At 38.6% G+C, this 17,940-nt stretch overlaps 1 protein-coding gene across 1 annotated transcript in view; it reads left to right on the top strand.

Annotated features, from left to right (window-relative positions):
- VPS50 (VPS50 subunit of EARP/GARPII complex) overlaps positions 1–17,940 on the top strand; it is a 119,732-nt gene that overhangs the window by 41,248 nt on the left and 60,544 nt on the right. The window contains exons 10-13 of the mRNA XM_075558403.1: positions 5,904–5,946; positions 7,262–7,360; positions 9,716–9,856; positions 16,307–16,439. Of these exons, the coding sequence (XP_075414518.1) occupies positions 5,904–5,946; positions 7,262–7,360; positions 9,716–9,856; positions 16,307–16,439 (416 nt within the window). The remainder of the gene's footprint in view (positions 1–5,903; positions 5,947–7,261; positions 7,361–9,715; positions 9,857–16,306; positions 16,440–17,940) is intronic.

The raw sequence follows: 17,940 nt of genomic DNA, 5'->3' as shown, positions 1-17,940 counted from the left end.
ATCTCAGATTTGCGTGTGTCTTTGGTTGGTCATTTAGCACACTCTTACTCAGTTGTTAATGGTTACTACTCTAGTGTTTTCTGTAATGATAGTAGAAATGCACTACAGAGTTGTCTGATTCATTCTATTCAGCTTGCAGATCGCCTCTGATAGTTCTTGGCCTTCTATCTTGAGAACTAGTAAATTTTTAAAACCATAATGTATCTTTATTTATCAAAATACTAATAGAGCCTTTTAGCATACTTTTATTAATTAATTGAAATAGCTTGAATTCACATTTCTAAATCGTCATTAAGAACTTCTTTAAAAGCTGCAGTCACTGTGCTCACTCCTTAATAGCATAATTTTTATGTGTGTTTTTAAATAGAGGAAATTGTCAAGCTGCTGTCCTAGAATTTGAAATATTTTTAATGAAACCACATTTTATGTGTGCTAGGCATTCCATTTGGAATAGTCTACATGGTTTATATTATTATGTTTGCATTATTCATTCGTGCATTGGATATAGAATCATTTTAACTATATATAAATTAAAATCTAGATTTATAATGATTTCATAGACTCTAAATGCTCCATTTTTTTCTGTAGAGAAACTTTAGTAACAATTGCATTTACCTGCGAATGAATTTAGATTTATTTTTTTTTCCCCTAAATTCAAAATAGTTCCTAAAAGAAAGACTATGTTTTCCAGTTCTGAATTGCTCATTATTCTAGGTGTCCTTGTTTTCTGTATGTGCATCTTTAGCTGCAGCCCGAGGTGAACTTGTGGACCCCACCTCAGAGAGACTGGCTAGCTTTGACTCTGCTATCTCTGTCCAGGACGCCTGTGGAGTTCAGTGTCACTCTTCTAAAGCATTCTCTCTAACTCGCACCCCCATCTTTGTAGTTTTGTTTATTGAGATCGAAATAGGGACTTAAAGAATAGCACAATGTCACTATTTTTCTTATTACTGAAAGTTTCATTCAGCAGCTCTTAGGCAACTCCTCTGAGTCAGATGATCGTTTCAGTCACGGGCCGTCCTGTTGTTGGTAGGTGCCGCAGAGTCATTTCAACTCCGAGCAACCCTGTGCACAGCAGAATGGGTTGGCGTCCCTCTTCTAAGGGTGCACAGTCTTGGAGACCCACGTGGGGAATTCTACTCTCTCTGACAGGATCCTTGTGCATTGGAATTGGTCTGAGTAAGATGGGTTGATGGGGGGGGGCGGGTTTAGGGTGTGTGTGTGTGGGTGTGTGCGCTGGGAAACAGTGTTTCTCAACCTAGTGGTAGGAATAGAGGGAGAAGAATAGGCTACATTATATCCAAGAAGGGAGCTCTGGTGTGATAGTGGTTACATGTTGGGCTCTGATCAGCCAGGTTGGCAGTTCGAAACTACCAGCAGCTCCAAGGAAGAAAACTGGGACTTTCTACTCCCTTAAAGATTTATGGTCTTGGAAACTCACAGGGGCAGTACCTCCCTGTCCTATAAGGTTGCTATGAGTCAGCATCAACTTAATGGCAGTGAGTTTGGTTTGGTTTTATGTCCACGATACTTTTACAGTCAAGAAAGAAAAAAAACGCTCTCAAAAAGTTTGTGGAAATAAGAAATAATGGAATTTTCCTTTGAACATTTTGAAGCCACCTCATACAGGATAGGTGCTACTTTGTTCAACTGACAACATTAGCAGGTAGTCAAGTAAGTGGCCCTGGAAGCTAGGCCGGAGGAATGAGTGCACCGCTCTGTAAATCGTGTGCGTACAGAGACTGCTTTTGGAAGGACAATAAAGCTGGTATTTGTGGCTGCTCCTTGGACGAGTTCCAGGAAAGTTGTGGGGTAATGCTAATTCACAAAGTCTGAAGTTCTTGTCCTAGGGTCTCGTCTTTCTCCCCTGTGACTGAGTCATGCTCCTCGCCACTCTCGTTGGTTGCCAAGCTTTTCTTGCTGATTGATGTTAGCTGCTGACAAGGTGGCCCTGACTCATGACAGCCCCACCCACAGTAGAATGAAATACTGCCTACTCCCACGTCATACCCCTGAGTATTCACGGACTGGACATTGTTCCATAAGTCAAAACAGCCCTTTTAATGAATAAGTTAATGGTAGCTCAGGATGGTGGCTCGGGATTCACAATGATTGGTTTTTGGAAGTAGACTGCTAGGCTTTTCCTCCTCGTTTTCCTAGTCTGAAGATCCACTGAGATCTGTTGAAAATCATAGCAACACTTCAGTCGCCACTGACGGGGTAGTGAATGTGTATGAGATTTCCTGAGTGCTTAGGGAAACCCGGTATAGTGCATGGAGGCACGGTCTTCTGTTGTCCAACTGTCAATGCTCCTCTTCGGTTTATCGAGCTCTTCCTAGCTAGGGTTTCTGTGGCAGCAATGGTTAAGCACTTAGCTGTTCTCTGCAGGGTTAGCTGTTTGAACCTACTAGCTGCTCTGCAGGAGAGAGCTGTGGCAGTCTGTTTTGGTAAAGATTACAGCCCTGAAAACCCTTTGGGGCAGTTCAGTGTCCTATAGGAGATGACGCTGTGCCTTGCAGTCACCTTCATTGCTTGCTTGTTTATCTACGTGAGTGGCTTAAACAGATCAGCAAGTGACATCTAGCAGAAACATTAGTTAGTTGAACCCATTCCAGAAGTGCCTCAGAAGACAGGCCTGGTGATCTACTTCAGAACAATCACAGAGCAGTTTCACTCTGCACAAGTGGGGTCACTGTGAGTGGGGATTTACCTCAGAACAACCAGAAACCAAACTCACTGCCAAGGAGTCAATTCCAACTCAGGACAGGCTAAACCGCCTTCATGGGCGTCCATGATGGTATTACGTTAGCGTCTTCATTCTTTTCTTTGCTGAATTCCAGGTTTAGGAAATAATATAAAAGTCTGTGTTTTCCTTTGGTGATTATGGAAGTGGTTTCTTAATAGTTTTGGTTGCGGTGGAAAACACCTGATCTGAAGCAACCATGCTTATTGGGGGTAGTAATTAAAAATTTTTTATTGGGGGCTCGTACAACTCCTATCACACTCCATCCATCCATTGTGTCAAACACATTTGTACCTCTGTTGCCATCATCATTCTCAGAACATTTTCTTTCTATCTGACCCTTAATATTAACTTCTCATCTCCCCTGCCTGTGCTCCCTCTCCCATGAACCCTTGATAATTTATAAATTATAATTATTTTGTCATATTTTACACTGTCCGATGTCTCCCTTCACCCACTTTTCTGTTGTCCGTCCCCCAGGGAGGAGGTCACATGTAGATCCTTGTAATCGGTTCCCACTTTCCACCCCACCCTCCTGCTATCACTACTCTCACCACTGGTCCTGAAGGGATCATCCATCCTGGATTCCTGTGTTTCCAGTTCCTATCTGTGTCATTGTACATCCTCTCGCCTAGCCAGCTTTGTAAAGTAGAATTGGGATCGTGATAGTGGGGCGGGGGGGTGGGGGGAGAGGAAGTCTTTAAGAACTAGAGGAAAGATGTATGTTTCATCTTTGCTACACTGCACCCTGACTGGCTCATCTCCTCCTTGCAACGCTTCTGTAAGAGGATGTTCAGTTGTCTACAGATGGGCTTTAGGTCCCTACTCTGCACTCCTCCTCATTCACAATGATATGATTTTTTGTTCTTTGATGACTGATAACTGATCCCGTCAACACCTCCTGATTACTCAGGATGGTGTGCTTCTTCCATGTGGGCTTTGTTGCTTCTGAGCTAGGTGACCGCTTGTTTACCTTCAAGTCTTTAAGACTCCAGACACTATATCATTTGATAGCCAGGAACCATCAGCTTTTTCATCACATTTGCTTATGCACACATGTATCTTCAGCGATAGTGTCAGGACGGTGAACATCATGGAATGCCAGTTTAATAGAACAAAGTGTTTTTGCATTGTGGAGCACTCAAGTGGAGGCCCAATGTCCATCTGCTACCTTAATACTAAAACTATACATATATTCACATAGATCTATTTCCCCATCATCATATATAAATATATGTACATATGTACATGCCTGTATGTAGACCTCTATGAATGCCCTTTGCCTCCTAGTTCTTTCCTCTATTTCCTTTTACTTTCCTCTTGTTCATCTATCATGCTTAGCCTTCATTTAGGTTTCTGTAATTCCTCTTGGTGACATTACCTTTTATAAATCCCTACCAGGTCTCTTACACTCTCCTTGCCACTGATTTTGGATCACTTGTTCCCTTGTCCCTGGGGTGGCTAACACCACTTCCTTTCCCCCACCTCCCCTCTCCCATGTACCCCCGGAACCATTGGTCCCATTATTTTCTCCTCTAGACTGTTCATCCAGCCTATCTTATCTAGATAGACCTGCAGAGATAATATGCACAAAAACAAGACAGAGCAAAACAAAGCGACAAAAGAAAACAAAATGACAACAAAGAAAACAATGACAAAACAAAAAGAAAGAAAGAAAAGCCTGTAAATAGTCCAAGGTCTGTTTGTTGACCTTTAGGAGTGTTTTCTGCTCAAGTCTGACGGGGTGCCATGCCCTGGCCCCAAAGTCTATGATTGGTACTCCTTCGGGACTTCCTTGCTCTGCTCCCTTATATTTTGGCATGCATTCATTCATCTGCCCTTTTGTTTAATTAAGTCTGTGTCATCCAACTTCATTTGTTTTGATCGCTTTTTTGCATAGTGATGTGTTCCTGGCTTATTATTATATAGCTCCCCAACCCCATCCCCATGTTCCCCTTAGACCAGAGATTACAAAATTACCCTTTACAAAAAAGACCTTATTTATACGTTAATGGTGATTGAGAAACCCAAGCCCACTGGTGTCAGCTCATAGTGACCACAGGGTCGAACTGCCCCATAGGATTTCAAAGGCAGTCAGTACGTGAGGAAATAGACTGCTCCATCTTTTGCCCACAGGGTGCTTCAGCACTGCAGCAGCAGGGTTTTCTAGGAATGCAGAGAGCTGCTATGTAGCCTTTGCAGTGGACCAAGTAAGATCATACCAAAAATATTTTTAAAGTAAAATACTGATCATACCAAAAATATTTTAAAAGAAAAATACTGATCATGAGTTCATGTAGAAATTAATTTTGCATTATTTTATTACATTGTATGCTGAAAGCCGTCAGGCTTAATGATGTTAGTATTACTCACTTTTATAACATACTTGTACATGGTGGCAGAGTGGTTAAGTGCAAAGCTGCTAATGAAAGGGTTTATTGCTCAGCACCATCAGTCTCCGCAGGGAAAGATGTACCCAGCAGCTTCTGGAAATAGCACAGCCCCGGAAATCCCTATGGGGCAGTTCTGCTCTGTCCTGTAGGGACTCTCGGAGTTGGAATCAACTTGATGGCAAGAGATTTGGAACATACATTGCATATTACCTTACGTGTACGCATGTTACATAGAGTATTTTAAAATGATAATGTTCTTGAGTATATATCATTAGTAAAATTGTGCTTTTTGAAATAAACTTCACCATTTTGATATGAAGATTCATTATTTCATTTTGGTTTTGATTCTTAGTAATAACTTCCTTTTGATTCTTGGGTATTAGTTTTAATTATGAAAAACATTTATATTGTTCTGGTCAAAAATATAATGTCCATTCAGAGAAGACTATCTTCTACATTGTTATGACCCTAGTCCCTCCCAATCTCTAACAGCAACATTTTTTCAAAACCAGTTTTGGGTTTATTTTTTGTTTTCTTTTGAAGAGAGAAAAAAAATCTAGTTTTTTATGTATATATGTAGGTGAAAGTGTCTCTTAGATTCCAATGTAATCGATGGTATAGAAGTACTTCCAAATGAACATTATAGAATCAAAAGTAAGACTTACTGCTCAAACTTTCATAGAATTTATTGAATATGTAGTTAGCATGTATTTATTCAGTTTGTCCATTTTAATGATCGATATCTCTAACTCTGTTTTATTAATTAGTGAATTGAATTCCAAGCTGCAAGACACTTTAGAACAAATTGAGGTAAGAAGGGTCACATCATAAGTTAAGAAATTTTTGATTTTCAGAGCTTTTTGAGTGACGTGAATACAATTAATTTCTTGGCCTTCATATAATTATTAGTAATGTTTTATTTTTAATATCACTTGTGGCCAAGTCAATCAACTTGTAAACAATATTTTTGGAGTCATAGGATCTGAAAGCACCACTTCTTGAAATTTAGTCATAGTTATGTCCAGATTACTTAAATTAGAGCCAAAGTACTTCCGTGTATTGCTTTAGGATTATCAGTTGGTTTTCCTGTTTAGTGTAGTGAGTTGATTTGTGTATGACTAATTAGCTGATGAAAGCCTTCTTAAATTTCTAAACAAAATATGATTTATCAAAAAATGATAAAAAAGTAAAAGATCAGGCATGAATATCAAGTTTTGCTACTTTCCTCTCTGTGTCTGTGTGTATATATATGTGTGTTTAAATATATAATTTTATTTCAGATGGTGTCTCTTTCTTTGGTAATCTTTGTAAAATAGACTATTCATTTTAGCAGATATCATAAGAAAGTTTCTTCTGGAATTTTAACTTATATTGTTTTCTTGATAAAAAGGTGTATAAAATTTAAAGCTGAACTCTCAAATAACCTTTTTGAAAGTAGTTCTTGGTCATGAATGTGTTAATTGTTTAACAATACCTCAAAACTTATTTATTGATAATTGTAAAAATGGGTGCTTAAAAAAACTCTCAAGTTAACAATCATCTGTGTGTACTTTTAATGAGGACTTTTCTATTGGAAGCCCATTTCTTTACTCTTAATATACAATCTTAGGTTCTCCTTTCATAGAAAACCTTTTTTAAAAAATAGAACTTCATAATGTCAATAGATTTAGTTACAGAACTGTAAACCTTGAAGTATATACTTTTCAGATCCTAGCCATTTTTTGCATTTCACTTCCAATTGTTTACAAAGGAGTGCTTTATTATACCCAATCGTCCCACAAATTTAGGTCATATTTTTTAGGAACATAAAGTTAAGTTAAAAAAAAATAAACCTTAAGAAAATATTATTTGTATTTTGTATCCCTAGAGGCTCTAATTCTGGGTTTTAAAAAATGGAAATGTTAATGATATTTTAGTAAGCTTGATTATAGTTATTAATAAATGATCACTGTTTAATAAATAAATAATCATTTGTTTACAAATTTAAATTTGTCTTCATTGCTAAATTCAACATGATATAAAATCTAGATATTAATTAATGCAGAGAAATTACTCTTAATATTTCTTCTCATTACCTTGGAGACAATTATTTAATCACTTTTTATCTCATCTTTTAATTCTATAGGAACAACTGGATGTAGCGCTTTCTAAAATCTGTAAGAATTTTGACATCAACCATTATACCAAGGTTCAACAGGCATACCGACTTCTTGGGAAAACACAGGTTAGTTTTGAAAGGATATTTGCTTTTTCCTTCACCAGAAATCTTGATCTTTATGATGGCGTCCGTCTGAACATTAATAAGATAGTACCCTTGGTGACTTTGACTTGCTAACGTCAGTTTGATGCTGTGATAGGAAGTGTGTGCAGTGTGATGAGACACTGTACACATTTGTTGTGCCATCCTCAGTAGTTTCAGAATTTGCCGCAGCTCGGGCTTCTGCATCAGGCGCTCCAAGGCCCTAGATAGGCCAGCCTGACTTGGGAAATGGTACCTACAGACTGTTACGCATCCTGTGCCTTTCTGTGTACAAACAGGCCCATTGCATTTTCCAAAGGGCTCTATCCCCAAAATGTGTGTAATTGCTGTCATAATGCATGGCCTTTACATAGTCTGACTGTTCAAGGCTTTGTTGACAAACTTGGAAGATGTACTGTGATTTGAAAGTTAATGGTATCTTCTGTTGTACATGTTTTTATATTTTTCTTTATGACGTTTTAGACATGAGCATTATGTTTCTTTCCTCTAAATGTTCCCCTCTGTATTTATAAATACCTATTAAATATAAGAATTAGCATAAAGCCAGTTCCTATGAAGCAGGGGCCAAATATCTTACAGAGTTCCACCTTCTTGAAGCTCTAGTCCCACCCATCTCTGACACTAGCCGCTCTCCCTGGCATTAGCACTCTCCTCTTCCTCAGCTGTGTGTGGAAAGCCGCAGCAACATCTCATAGAACTCATCAATTGTACTGACACTTAAGTGAGATCAAGACCAACAGCTACAACTCGGGATCAAGATCGGAAAACATCCACGAAAAATCTCCCTTTATAGTTCAAGAGGGTTCTCTCCTCCTGACTGCGAAAGTTTCCGGTCGGCTTTTGAAGCCAGCCTTCCCTCAGCTCTGCTCTGTCATCGCCGTTTCTGGTGCGGGGCCACTACCAGCCTTCTTGCTGTCTTCTTGCTGTAGCCTTGACCGTACTGCAGGGTTTTCAGGCCATTCCTTACCTCTCCTCTCTGCTTTTTCTGCTACTTCTCTTCCTGCTGCTTTCTGTCTACAAAACTTCTGAGGGGTGGGGAGTAGCAGGTGGGGTGGTTACTGGCTGTTTATATCTACAAATTCCTTGTCAACTTTAAGACATGGTCCTCTCGTCAAGGTCAAGAACGGACCACTCCCCTCTCCATAGGCCACTTCTGTTGGACATTAGGCTGTAGGTAATTCATTAGCAGTGTCTGCAGTCACTTCATCCTCACAGTCTCTTGATCAGCCCCAGGAAGGTGCCTACCAATCACAGAACAGGCTGCAAGAAGTCAAGTTGTTTATAGCTTACCCATAAAATGTCAATCAACCTGGACAAAACTCAAAAACCTTGTGAGGGAGAGACCAGGGCAAAGGGAACGCCTTAGGGCTTAGGGGGAAAATCTCTGATTTTCCAAAGAAGCAAGACAATAAAAACTGTATACTTCCTCATGTACCTTATATTCTAATCGAGGACACCAACCACATTAGAAGGCCCAGGATAAGGTGGGAGAAATGTGTAGAACAAAACCCAGTCATAAACAGACCAGGCTTGCTTGTCACCTACATGGCTTGTGTGCAGATAGAGATTGGGTGGAAGTCTTGAGATTTTTACTCGTAGACATCCTCATGTTTGGAAATGAATTCACTCTTCAGGCTTCAAGTTTTAGCCAAAAAAATAGGTGTATAGATAGGAAGCAGTGACACCAGTAAGGTGCTCACACCTTAGAATCATCACCCAGTGGATATAAATGACAGCATTTATCCAAGGACAAAGTTCAGAAGGGTTAGGAAAGAGGGACTGGAAACAGGAAACCCAGGAAGAAATAGGATAAGTTGTATTATTGTAGGGATTGCTATCAATGAGATGAAATAAAATGTGTGAATTGTGAAATGTTGAATGGCAAACTGATCTGCTTTGTAAACTTTCACTCAGTTCACAATAAAAGATTAAAAAGAAATTGAATATGATGTTGGCTGATCACAACTCCTTGCCATTGAGTGATTTTAACTCATTGACTCTATTCAGGTAGGATGTAAAGGAATGGTTCTCTATAGGCAGAGGAGATCCTGAGGTGTGATTGTACATGACAAAGTTGAGATAGTTCAGACAGGTACACACTCATCACAAACACAGAGCAGTGTTCATGATTCAAACTTATCCTTAGCAGTGTGTTGAAACGTTATTTGAAAATAATCCACATTACAGTTAAGCACTTCTGTGAATAACAGTGATCTTTGCACTGGTAGCTATAGTTGGTGAGGTTTTCTCCTGTGTTTTTCCAGTCTGTTGACATTTTCTTCTATTAATAATGTGAAATTATGTGTTTTCTTTACACAGACAGCAATGGATCAACTTCATATGCACTTCACCCAAGCCATTCACAATACTGTGTTTCAAGTTGTTCTCGGCTATGTGGAGCTGTGTGCAGAAAATACAGATACAAAATTCCAAAAGCTGCAATATAAGGATCTTTGTACCGTATGTAGGAATCCTACTTTCCTTTTAGTTTTTAAATTTGTACTCCACTCATCTTAGAACTTACTGTTTGAAAAGGCTACTAAAATCAAATGTACTTGTCAAGAGTCTCCTTCTACTGTTGTGTTTCTTTACTAGTAGAGGACTCGTGGACCCAGTCGTACAAGTGAGAAGAGTTGATTAGATGGCACAAAGTTCTGAAGAAGTGCAATTTACTGGTTCAATCTCTAGGACAAATGCCTGAAAGAGTAAAATGAACCAAGATTTAAAGCACTGTAACTTGCTAAGTATCGGCCAGCTTCCTTTTCATCCTTCAGCTTTTGTCAGTCACTGAAAGCAGTTCATCTCTGTGAAGGATAAATAAGACGTGAAAGGGTTTGTAACTTGTTTGCTGTTGAGTGCCATTGAGTCAGTTTTTATAGCCTGGTACAGATGTATTCATTAGGATCAGAGCTCCTGTAAGATAAGCAGCATAAAGGGTCTAAGTGGTCAGCACAGTTCCCTAAGGTTTCTAAGGAAAGCAAAACTGTTTATGAGGAGGCTGTAAACTTTCCAGGTGGTTCTTGAAGGAATTCAACAAGCAGAATGTATGTGGATGGTCGAGGGATGTAGAGGAAATACTTAGAGCAGTAGCACGGAATGGAGAACACAGAGCAGGTGAAAGGGTCAGTAAGTTATCCTACTTGGTTTAACTAAGTGCATGTCGGTCTGGTAATCTGCTGGTTTCTGGATACATTCCAGGGCATGCGTGCCCATGGATTGCATGTTTTGGTCTGTGCTTTCCTTTGTTAGTAACCAGCCTTCGTGGTCCTGAGTAGAAGTGGAGGGGCTTTCTGTACCCCTGACACTGGGTCAAGTGTGATAAGGCCTTTCTGCTGTCTAGTTCTAAGAACCCTTGCTTAAAACTGCCAAGCTAATTTAGACTGCTGGGTGATTTATTTTTATTAGAGAGAGAGAATGAATCACTAATAAAAGAGATAAAAGAGCCATGCCCTCTATTAGAGTGTAGCACACAGCTATCCACAGAAACAAAAATAACGACTTACTGATAGAAAACCATTCTTGAAACCTGCCAGTAAACCCTAGTATGATGTTGACCGTGTTGTGTATTTAAGTGCTGCCTCACTGTGTGATGATCTCAGACATCATTAGGCGTCCACAGCGCTTTATCAACTGAAACTCTGGAGGAATTATAAGACTGTATTCTGAATGCACATGCTTTGTTGTATTATAGTGTTAAGCTACCTGTCTGATGACTGCAGCTCAGTGCCTGAGAAACTGAAGAATTGTAGAAGAAAGACCTGATATGTCTCAATTGAAGGGAACCTAGTTACTTACAAAGTTGGCATTCTGTACCTGTGCCTTAATGGAAATGTGGAAACACACTTACTTAAATGAGATGACTCTTGGTTGATACGGGTGACTATTTTTTCTTCCTGAGATATTTGTGTTTTTAAATCATGGATGGTCCTAGACTGGAGCAAAGAAAGCTTTACTACAACTTCTGTAATGGTACCTATGCTGAAAGTCAGAGGTTGTGGCTCAGTGACACTCTAGTTTATTTGCTTTCGTTGTTGAGGTTCAGAAACATGAAGTGTGGTGTGCATGAAGAGGAATTACCTGGTAAGGTACAACATTGGACCCCAAACATTGGTCCTCCAGCTCAGGGCTTCCCCCCCTCTGTGGGGCTACCTCTCTGGTCTCTGCTGGTTAGACAGGGCTGTGCCAGTCATCTTCTGCGCAGGATACAGTTAGAGGTTGAAGAGACTTTGGGATCACGTGGCTCAGGCAGTTATGTGGGCCCAGAGTTCAGACCCTCTGTTATGTGTTTGATCCCTGGGCCTAATGCTGTTTTCACCGCAGGAGAAGCAGTGATCCTTCTAGCAGCTTCTGGTGAGGTGGGTTCACAGTGTTGGCAGCATTCATGTAAGGCTATTGATAAGCCTTTGTGTGGAAATCATCTATCAGTGAAAGAGTGGGAGATTGGGAGTTCTGAGAGGTTGCTGAAACATCGATTCTTTTTGTTTGTCAGGATGCAATTAGAATGTCACGTGTACATATGAGACAAGAGCAAAGTATTACTTTTAAGGATATTCCTAAGAGTTTGTATTTTGGTACTTTTAATATAAAAGTCATCATCTTAAATTTTGTCGGGATTTGACAGCAGCGATTTCTGTGGAGTATAAAAATGTAATGTAACATGAATTAAGAGATTAAATCTAATATTGTCTCTTTTTTAATATTTACCTTTCAACTTTCAAAAGTTGTTTCAAAGTGAAAAAGATTGCTTGTCTTCATTGCTGGATTTGCACTGCTCTGTGAAAATGATCTGTAGATTCTTACTAATTTCTTTTTTGGTATATGTGCGTAAAGAAGGCCGAGGTGTTGCTGGTCTTGCTTACTTCATCACTTTTGTTCTGTCCCCAGGTAGGTTGGCGGAGGGGACGAATAGTAGTCCTGAAAGATTACAGGCTTACTCTGAGCCATGGAGTGGTGGATAGTGGTGGGATGGGAAGTCAGATTTGTGGATTTTGTCACAAGTTTTCATCAAGAGTGGATTAAGTGCACAGGAACCTATTTTGATATTCGAATGTGCACTGTGGTGGAAAAAGTTATATTGAGCTTTGTGGGTTACAACATCCACATTTGTGAAACTTCTCTAAATTCTGTCTCCTGGGATATTTACCTTTTATGATCACCAAAGTCATTAGACGTGCCTGTTGTCTGTCCAGAGGTTATGGAATTTTTTATTTGTGGCTACTTAAAATTTCCCTTTCTGAATTTTTACCATGTCCATAAAAGATGATTCCTCCTTTCTCTTTCCCCTCACCTCAGAGCCTTCTTCAGAAGAAATTGATGCTAGTAGCATTCAGTCAGGGTATCAGTATAAAAAAGATTTGCACACAGATAAATATTTGGTCCCAATTAAATTTTTAGTTCCCATAAAACAAACAGAAAAAGCAAACAAAGAAAACAACCAAAACCCTATTAGTTGGTTTTCTAGGATGTCTATCTGAGTATTTTCTAAGTTGATCAATTCAAGATTTTCATTGTTTTTATTTAGAATGTTACAGGGTAGCATAGAACTGGAATTACGTTGTGGTCTATTTCTTCCTCTGTTAAGTGTTGGACTGCTAAGGACGAGGTTGGTGTTTCAAACCTGCCAACATTTGCTGGACAACGATGCTGTCTGCTCCTACAAAGACCTGAGGTCTCAGACCCCCAGGGAGCAGTTCTGCGCTGTTCTGCAGGGTGGCCATGAAACGAATCCCCTCTGTGGGAGTGGGGAAGCAGATTGGCAGCCTTTTTCTTCTGGCATACTTTGGGTACATTGCTACCCACCCACCCGCCTTTCCATGACAAGTCAAGTACTTAACTGTTTCTGCCACACAGGAACACCCATGCTAAAGGACGCCCCTTTAATTGGAACTTGAATTAGGATTTAGTGCCAGGCATTTAGTATTCAGTGTATTAGTTAAACCAGCAATGAAAGATAGGCAGTGATTAAAAAAATGTTTTTTTAAGTAGAAAACTTGTGGAAATGGTGCCAGCTGGGGACTGGGGCTTTCAATACTTTGTCCGGGTGGTTTATCCATCGTTGTCTGCAGGTGTGAAGAAGTGATTGCTGTGTGGAAGTTGTATGTGTTGTTACTTTGGAAAGCCAGGATCTCTTCTTGGCCTCGCCAGTTTATTTTTAAATTTCTTAGGTAATTATTCATTTCTTGGTTTCTCTGAATCTCTTTAATTATGATCCACTCATCATTGTCTATTAAGAATTTCACTTTGAAATCTGGAGGTGATTATATAAAATAACGAGAGAAGCAAACCACCCCTTTGCCACGGAGTTGATTGTGACTCACGGAGACTGTGTACCACAGAATAGAAGTGCTTCCTTGCTTGGGTTTCCAAAGCTCTAAGTCTTGATGGGAGCCTAGCACTAAATCTCTCCCATGGAGCAGCTGCTGGGTTCAAACCACTGATCATCTGGTCGGTGGCTGAGTGCTATAAGCACCGTGCCAATAGACCTCCAATGAGAGAACACTAGTTGATAGTGGCCTAATTGTAAGGCTTAAAGCCTGAGACGCATTCTTCACTATGAGACGTGAAACCACCCGTTGACTGCATAGTAATAGCAGAATGTGATCTGGAGAGCTCAGTTCTAAAATGAAGTGACTTTCACTTATTGACCGTCTACAGAGAGGAGCACATCTGGTCTGCAATCTAATGACAATATGTGTTTTTATATACCCACTTTGCCTTTCCTCCTTACTCTAAATTGTTTTTATCTACATTCTTTTCTTTTTTAGAATGTAAACAGAATCAGCTGGTTATATGGTGGTACCCAGTGTGTCATTGTACTGTGCATATATTGTGTTTGTGTATATGAACGTTTTGAAGATAATTACATTTGGATTATTTTATCATTGTTTTCTCTTTTGGGAGACTTAGGTATATACAGTTAGCAAATTATAGCTATAAATGATTTTGTTTAGAGAGAAAAGAGCTTCTTACACGTTACTCTATAACTTCAATTTATTCTTAAATTTTGTCTACTTTATGTATATGCTTTCCTCAATTCTGTTAAACTTCAACAAATCCCTATGAAGTGACATAATAAAGAATCTCCTATAGAAAACAGCAGTTCTGAGATTCAATTTTCTGCTTTGTTAAACTGTCAAGTATAATAGAAATGAATTGGTGAACTATAACACACTGATTTGTAGAGTCTTAATTTTTCTTTGGGGAAAAAATAAGACTAATACTGACTTCTTATCCCTGAAAAGAATGTTGAACTATAATTAGATTAAATTTGTGTGTATAATATAAATATACGTTTATGTAAAGTTGAGTTCATGAAGGAAGAAACACTGACTTTTAGAAGAATACCTTCATTCAGGTGAACAGATGCTGAGTGGTAGCCCAGAGCTTTTAGTGAGTTTTGCTTTTATTTGCGCTCTTGTAGTCATGTTCTGACCCTGTACATCACTCAGTTTCCATTGCAGGGCTGTGTGTTGAGCGCATGGTTTAAAGATATATGTTGGGTGTAGTGCTGGCTGTTGTGTAAGTAAACCAAAGGGGAAATCAAGACTGGTTTATAATAAAGATGGCAATTAATAAAAGTAAACATGAAAAGTTACCCTAAACTATAAAGAAGCAGCAATATTTTAAACTTATCTTTGCAAGTCATGCATATATCTGGATAGCCTTTCTAACTCTTCGGTGACTAGGTACGTACCTATAATCAGTGTAGGTATACTCAGAAATTTCATGTCCTGTATCCCTCTTATTTCTTTACCAGTTTTCTTTTTTTCCTTCTATACTTTTGACTTCTTTATAAGCTTGTGATTTATCTTATGCATATCTCCCCTAATTTAGCATTTGTCTTTTGACCTTGTTTATGCTGTTTTTATTTTTTGACATGCAACTATTAAAAACAATTTTTATGTCCAAACCTACTGCCATCAAGTTGACCCATAGCAACCATATAGGATTAAGTAGAACTGTTGCTTTGGGATTCTGAGACGGTACAGCTTTACGGGAACCAACAATCTCTTTATCCTGGAGAACAAATGATGTGTTTGAACCGCTGAACTTGCAGTTAACAGCCCAGTGCTTAGTCCACTGCATCACTAGGTATCCTTTAAAAGTTTTGACAGTATAGTTAAAATGAAGGAACCATGATGGTACAGTGATAAGGCCCCAAGTTGCTAAATCCAAAGGTCAGTGGTTCAAACCCACCAGCCACTCCACATGAGAACATATGCGGCGTTGCTGGGAAATATTTACAGCCTTGCAGACTTTAGGGGGCAGTTCTGTTTTATTCCTTTGGGGAAATTTGCACTACTATTTGTGATAACATTTGTCAATTCAGTAATTTTTGTTGACTATGGTTTTGTGAATACGAATTGATTGACAGAATATGGACCCATATTACTATTGATTATTAAAAAGCCATGCTGAAAAAGGAGTTACCATTGTATTTCCTTCTTAGGTATATCAGTGAAAGGAATTTTCTTTTTCTTTTTTTAAATAGGGATTTAATACATATACCAAATCCGTCCATAGTTCAATCATGTTCCGTAGAATTATACAATTGCTACCATAATCAGTTTCCAAACATTCTTTTTCTACCTGGGCAGAAAGGAATTTTCTTATTTCTAGTTTTTGAAAGATAAGTGACAATCCAATCGGTTTTTTTTTTTATTCATGGTAGTTGTGTTCCATACAGCTTCTGTGGACATTGGATTAGTGAACCAACTTTGATCTGCCTCAGTTTGGACTTTGCTGCTGTGCAGTTGGCTAGTGACTGTGGAAGCATCGGAATATTTTTAGCAAGTTGGAGGACCTTTGAATATGCAATCCATAAGTAATGAGAAAGGACTATATAACATTTTGATTCCTGGTAGATGTTAATGTAATAATTTGAAAGGTGGCTTTTCTTATTTTATTTAGCACGTCACACCAGACAGCTATATCCCGTGCCTTGTTGACCTCTGCAAAGCATTGTGGGAAGTGATGCTTAGCTATTACAGGACTATGGAATGGCACGAAAAGCATGACAAGGAGGACACCCCTTCAGCCTCTGGTAGGACATTGCTTCATTTTATTTTACCAATATGAGTTACGGATGTTATGAACTGTAGTGACCATAGGTTAAATGTTCACTTATGAGAGTGATCCACATGCCATAAAGACTCCACTCCTTACCTTTGGGGATGAATTGCTTCCCCCCCTTTTTTTCAAGTGGATGATGGTATCAATTTACAGGGGTACATTCTTGGTGGCCTTACCAAATGCAAAATAAATAATCCACTTCTATCCCCTTGGATCTGACTCTAATTGACCCTAAGTAGAGTTTCCAAGGCAGAGAGCCTAAACTTTATTTCAAGGAATGACTTGTATGTTTGAACTGTCAATCTTGTGGTTTGTAATCCATGCTTACCTGACAACCACCATCCAGACTTGGGAAAGGGCTGTTTTATTTATTCTAAGAGATCATTTGGTTATAAACTAGGTAAAACTGTGGTCTGTCTAAATTTAGTATTACTACTAAATGTTGAATAGTAAATTATTTTGCTAAATTTTAAGTTTTATAAAATACCTTTTAAGTGTTTTAATGAAACTAGATCTTAAGAACTAATAGTTCTATTGGTATTTTCTTCCTAAATATACAGTGAAACTTAAATTTTTATAAAGAATAATAATATCTTAAAATATTAATATTTGAGTAGAAAATGCAACATAAATTATAGTTGCCAGTGAAACAATATTGAATAAGTCTTTGAGAAATTATTGTATTTGCTAGATATTATATGTAAATTGCTTAAGCTATTTCATATAACATGTAACATTTATTTTAAGTGATTACCCATAAATATTAGCTAAGATTAAATGTAATCATTTCATAATTTATTTTATCAGCGTCTTATTTAGTATGGGCAAAAATAAATATATAGTAACTTTAAAAAATCATATATATTATTGTGCTTATTCAATTAGCTACTTAAATAACTTCTAAATTCCAAACACGTTTCTGTGGTTGGGTGGGTGAAAGGAACACTTAAATATTGTTTGATGAGTTATCAAATTTGATCATATAAGATATAATTTTAATCTGTGTCTTAATTCACAAGAAGTTCAAAAACATAGCTAGCAAAGAATTAAGAATGGGGATTTCTATGGAAGGATCTTCATCTCAGAAATATTTTTGAGCAGTGGAACAAAAATTGTAGGGAAAATGGTTGGGTACTTGCCCAGGACTGCTCTACCACCTCTGTGCAGTTGCCCCTGGGCTACTGCTGTCCTTTGTATTGTAGTCAGAGAGCTGGCTTGAGTTTTGATGGCCATTTACCCAAGTGAGAACTTGAAGGAGTTACTTACAAGCTTCAGGTTATTACTTAAAGCCGTAGGGTGAAAAACAACCCATACAGGCCACTCAAATGTGAATATCTTACTACTGGTTACCTTTTTTCAGTGAATCCAATTGAAGGCCATGTTAAAGACCTAAGTCCTTGGTGGGTGACTTACACATCATGTCCTGACTGTTTGTTATTAAAGGGAAAAGTTCACTCTGGCTGGTCAGCAAT

Source organism: Tenrec ecaudatus, chromosome 9, assembly GCF_050624435.1.
Source record: "Tenrec ecaudatus isolate mTenEca1 chromosome 9, mTenEca1.hap1, whole genome shotgun sequence".
Taxonomy (NCBI): domain Eukaryota; kingdom Metazoa; phylum Chordata; class Mammalia; order Afrosoricida; family Tenrecidae; genus Tenrec; species Tenrec ecaudatus.
The sequence above is the reverse complement of the archived record's forward strand: the minus strand, read 5'-3'. Positions and strand labels throughout refer to the sequence as shown.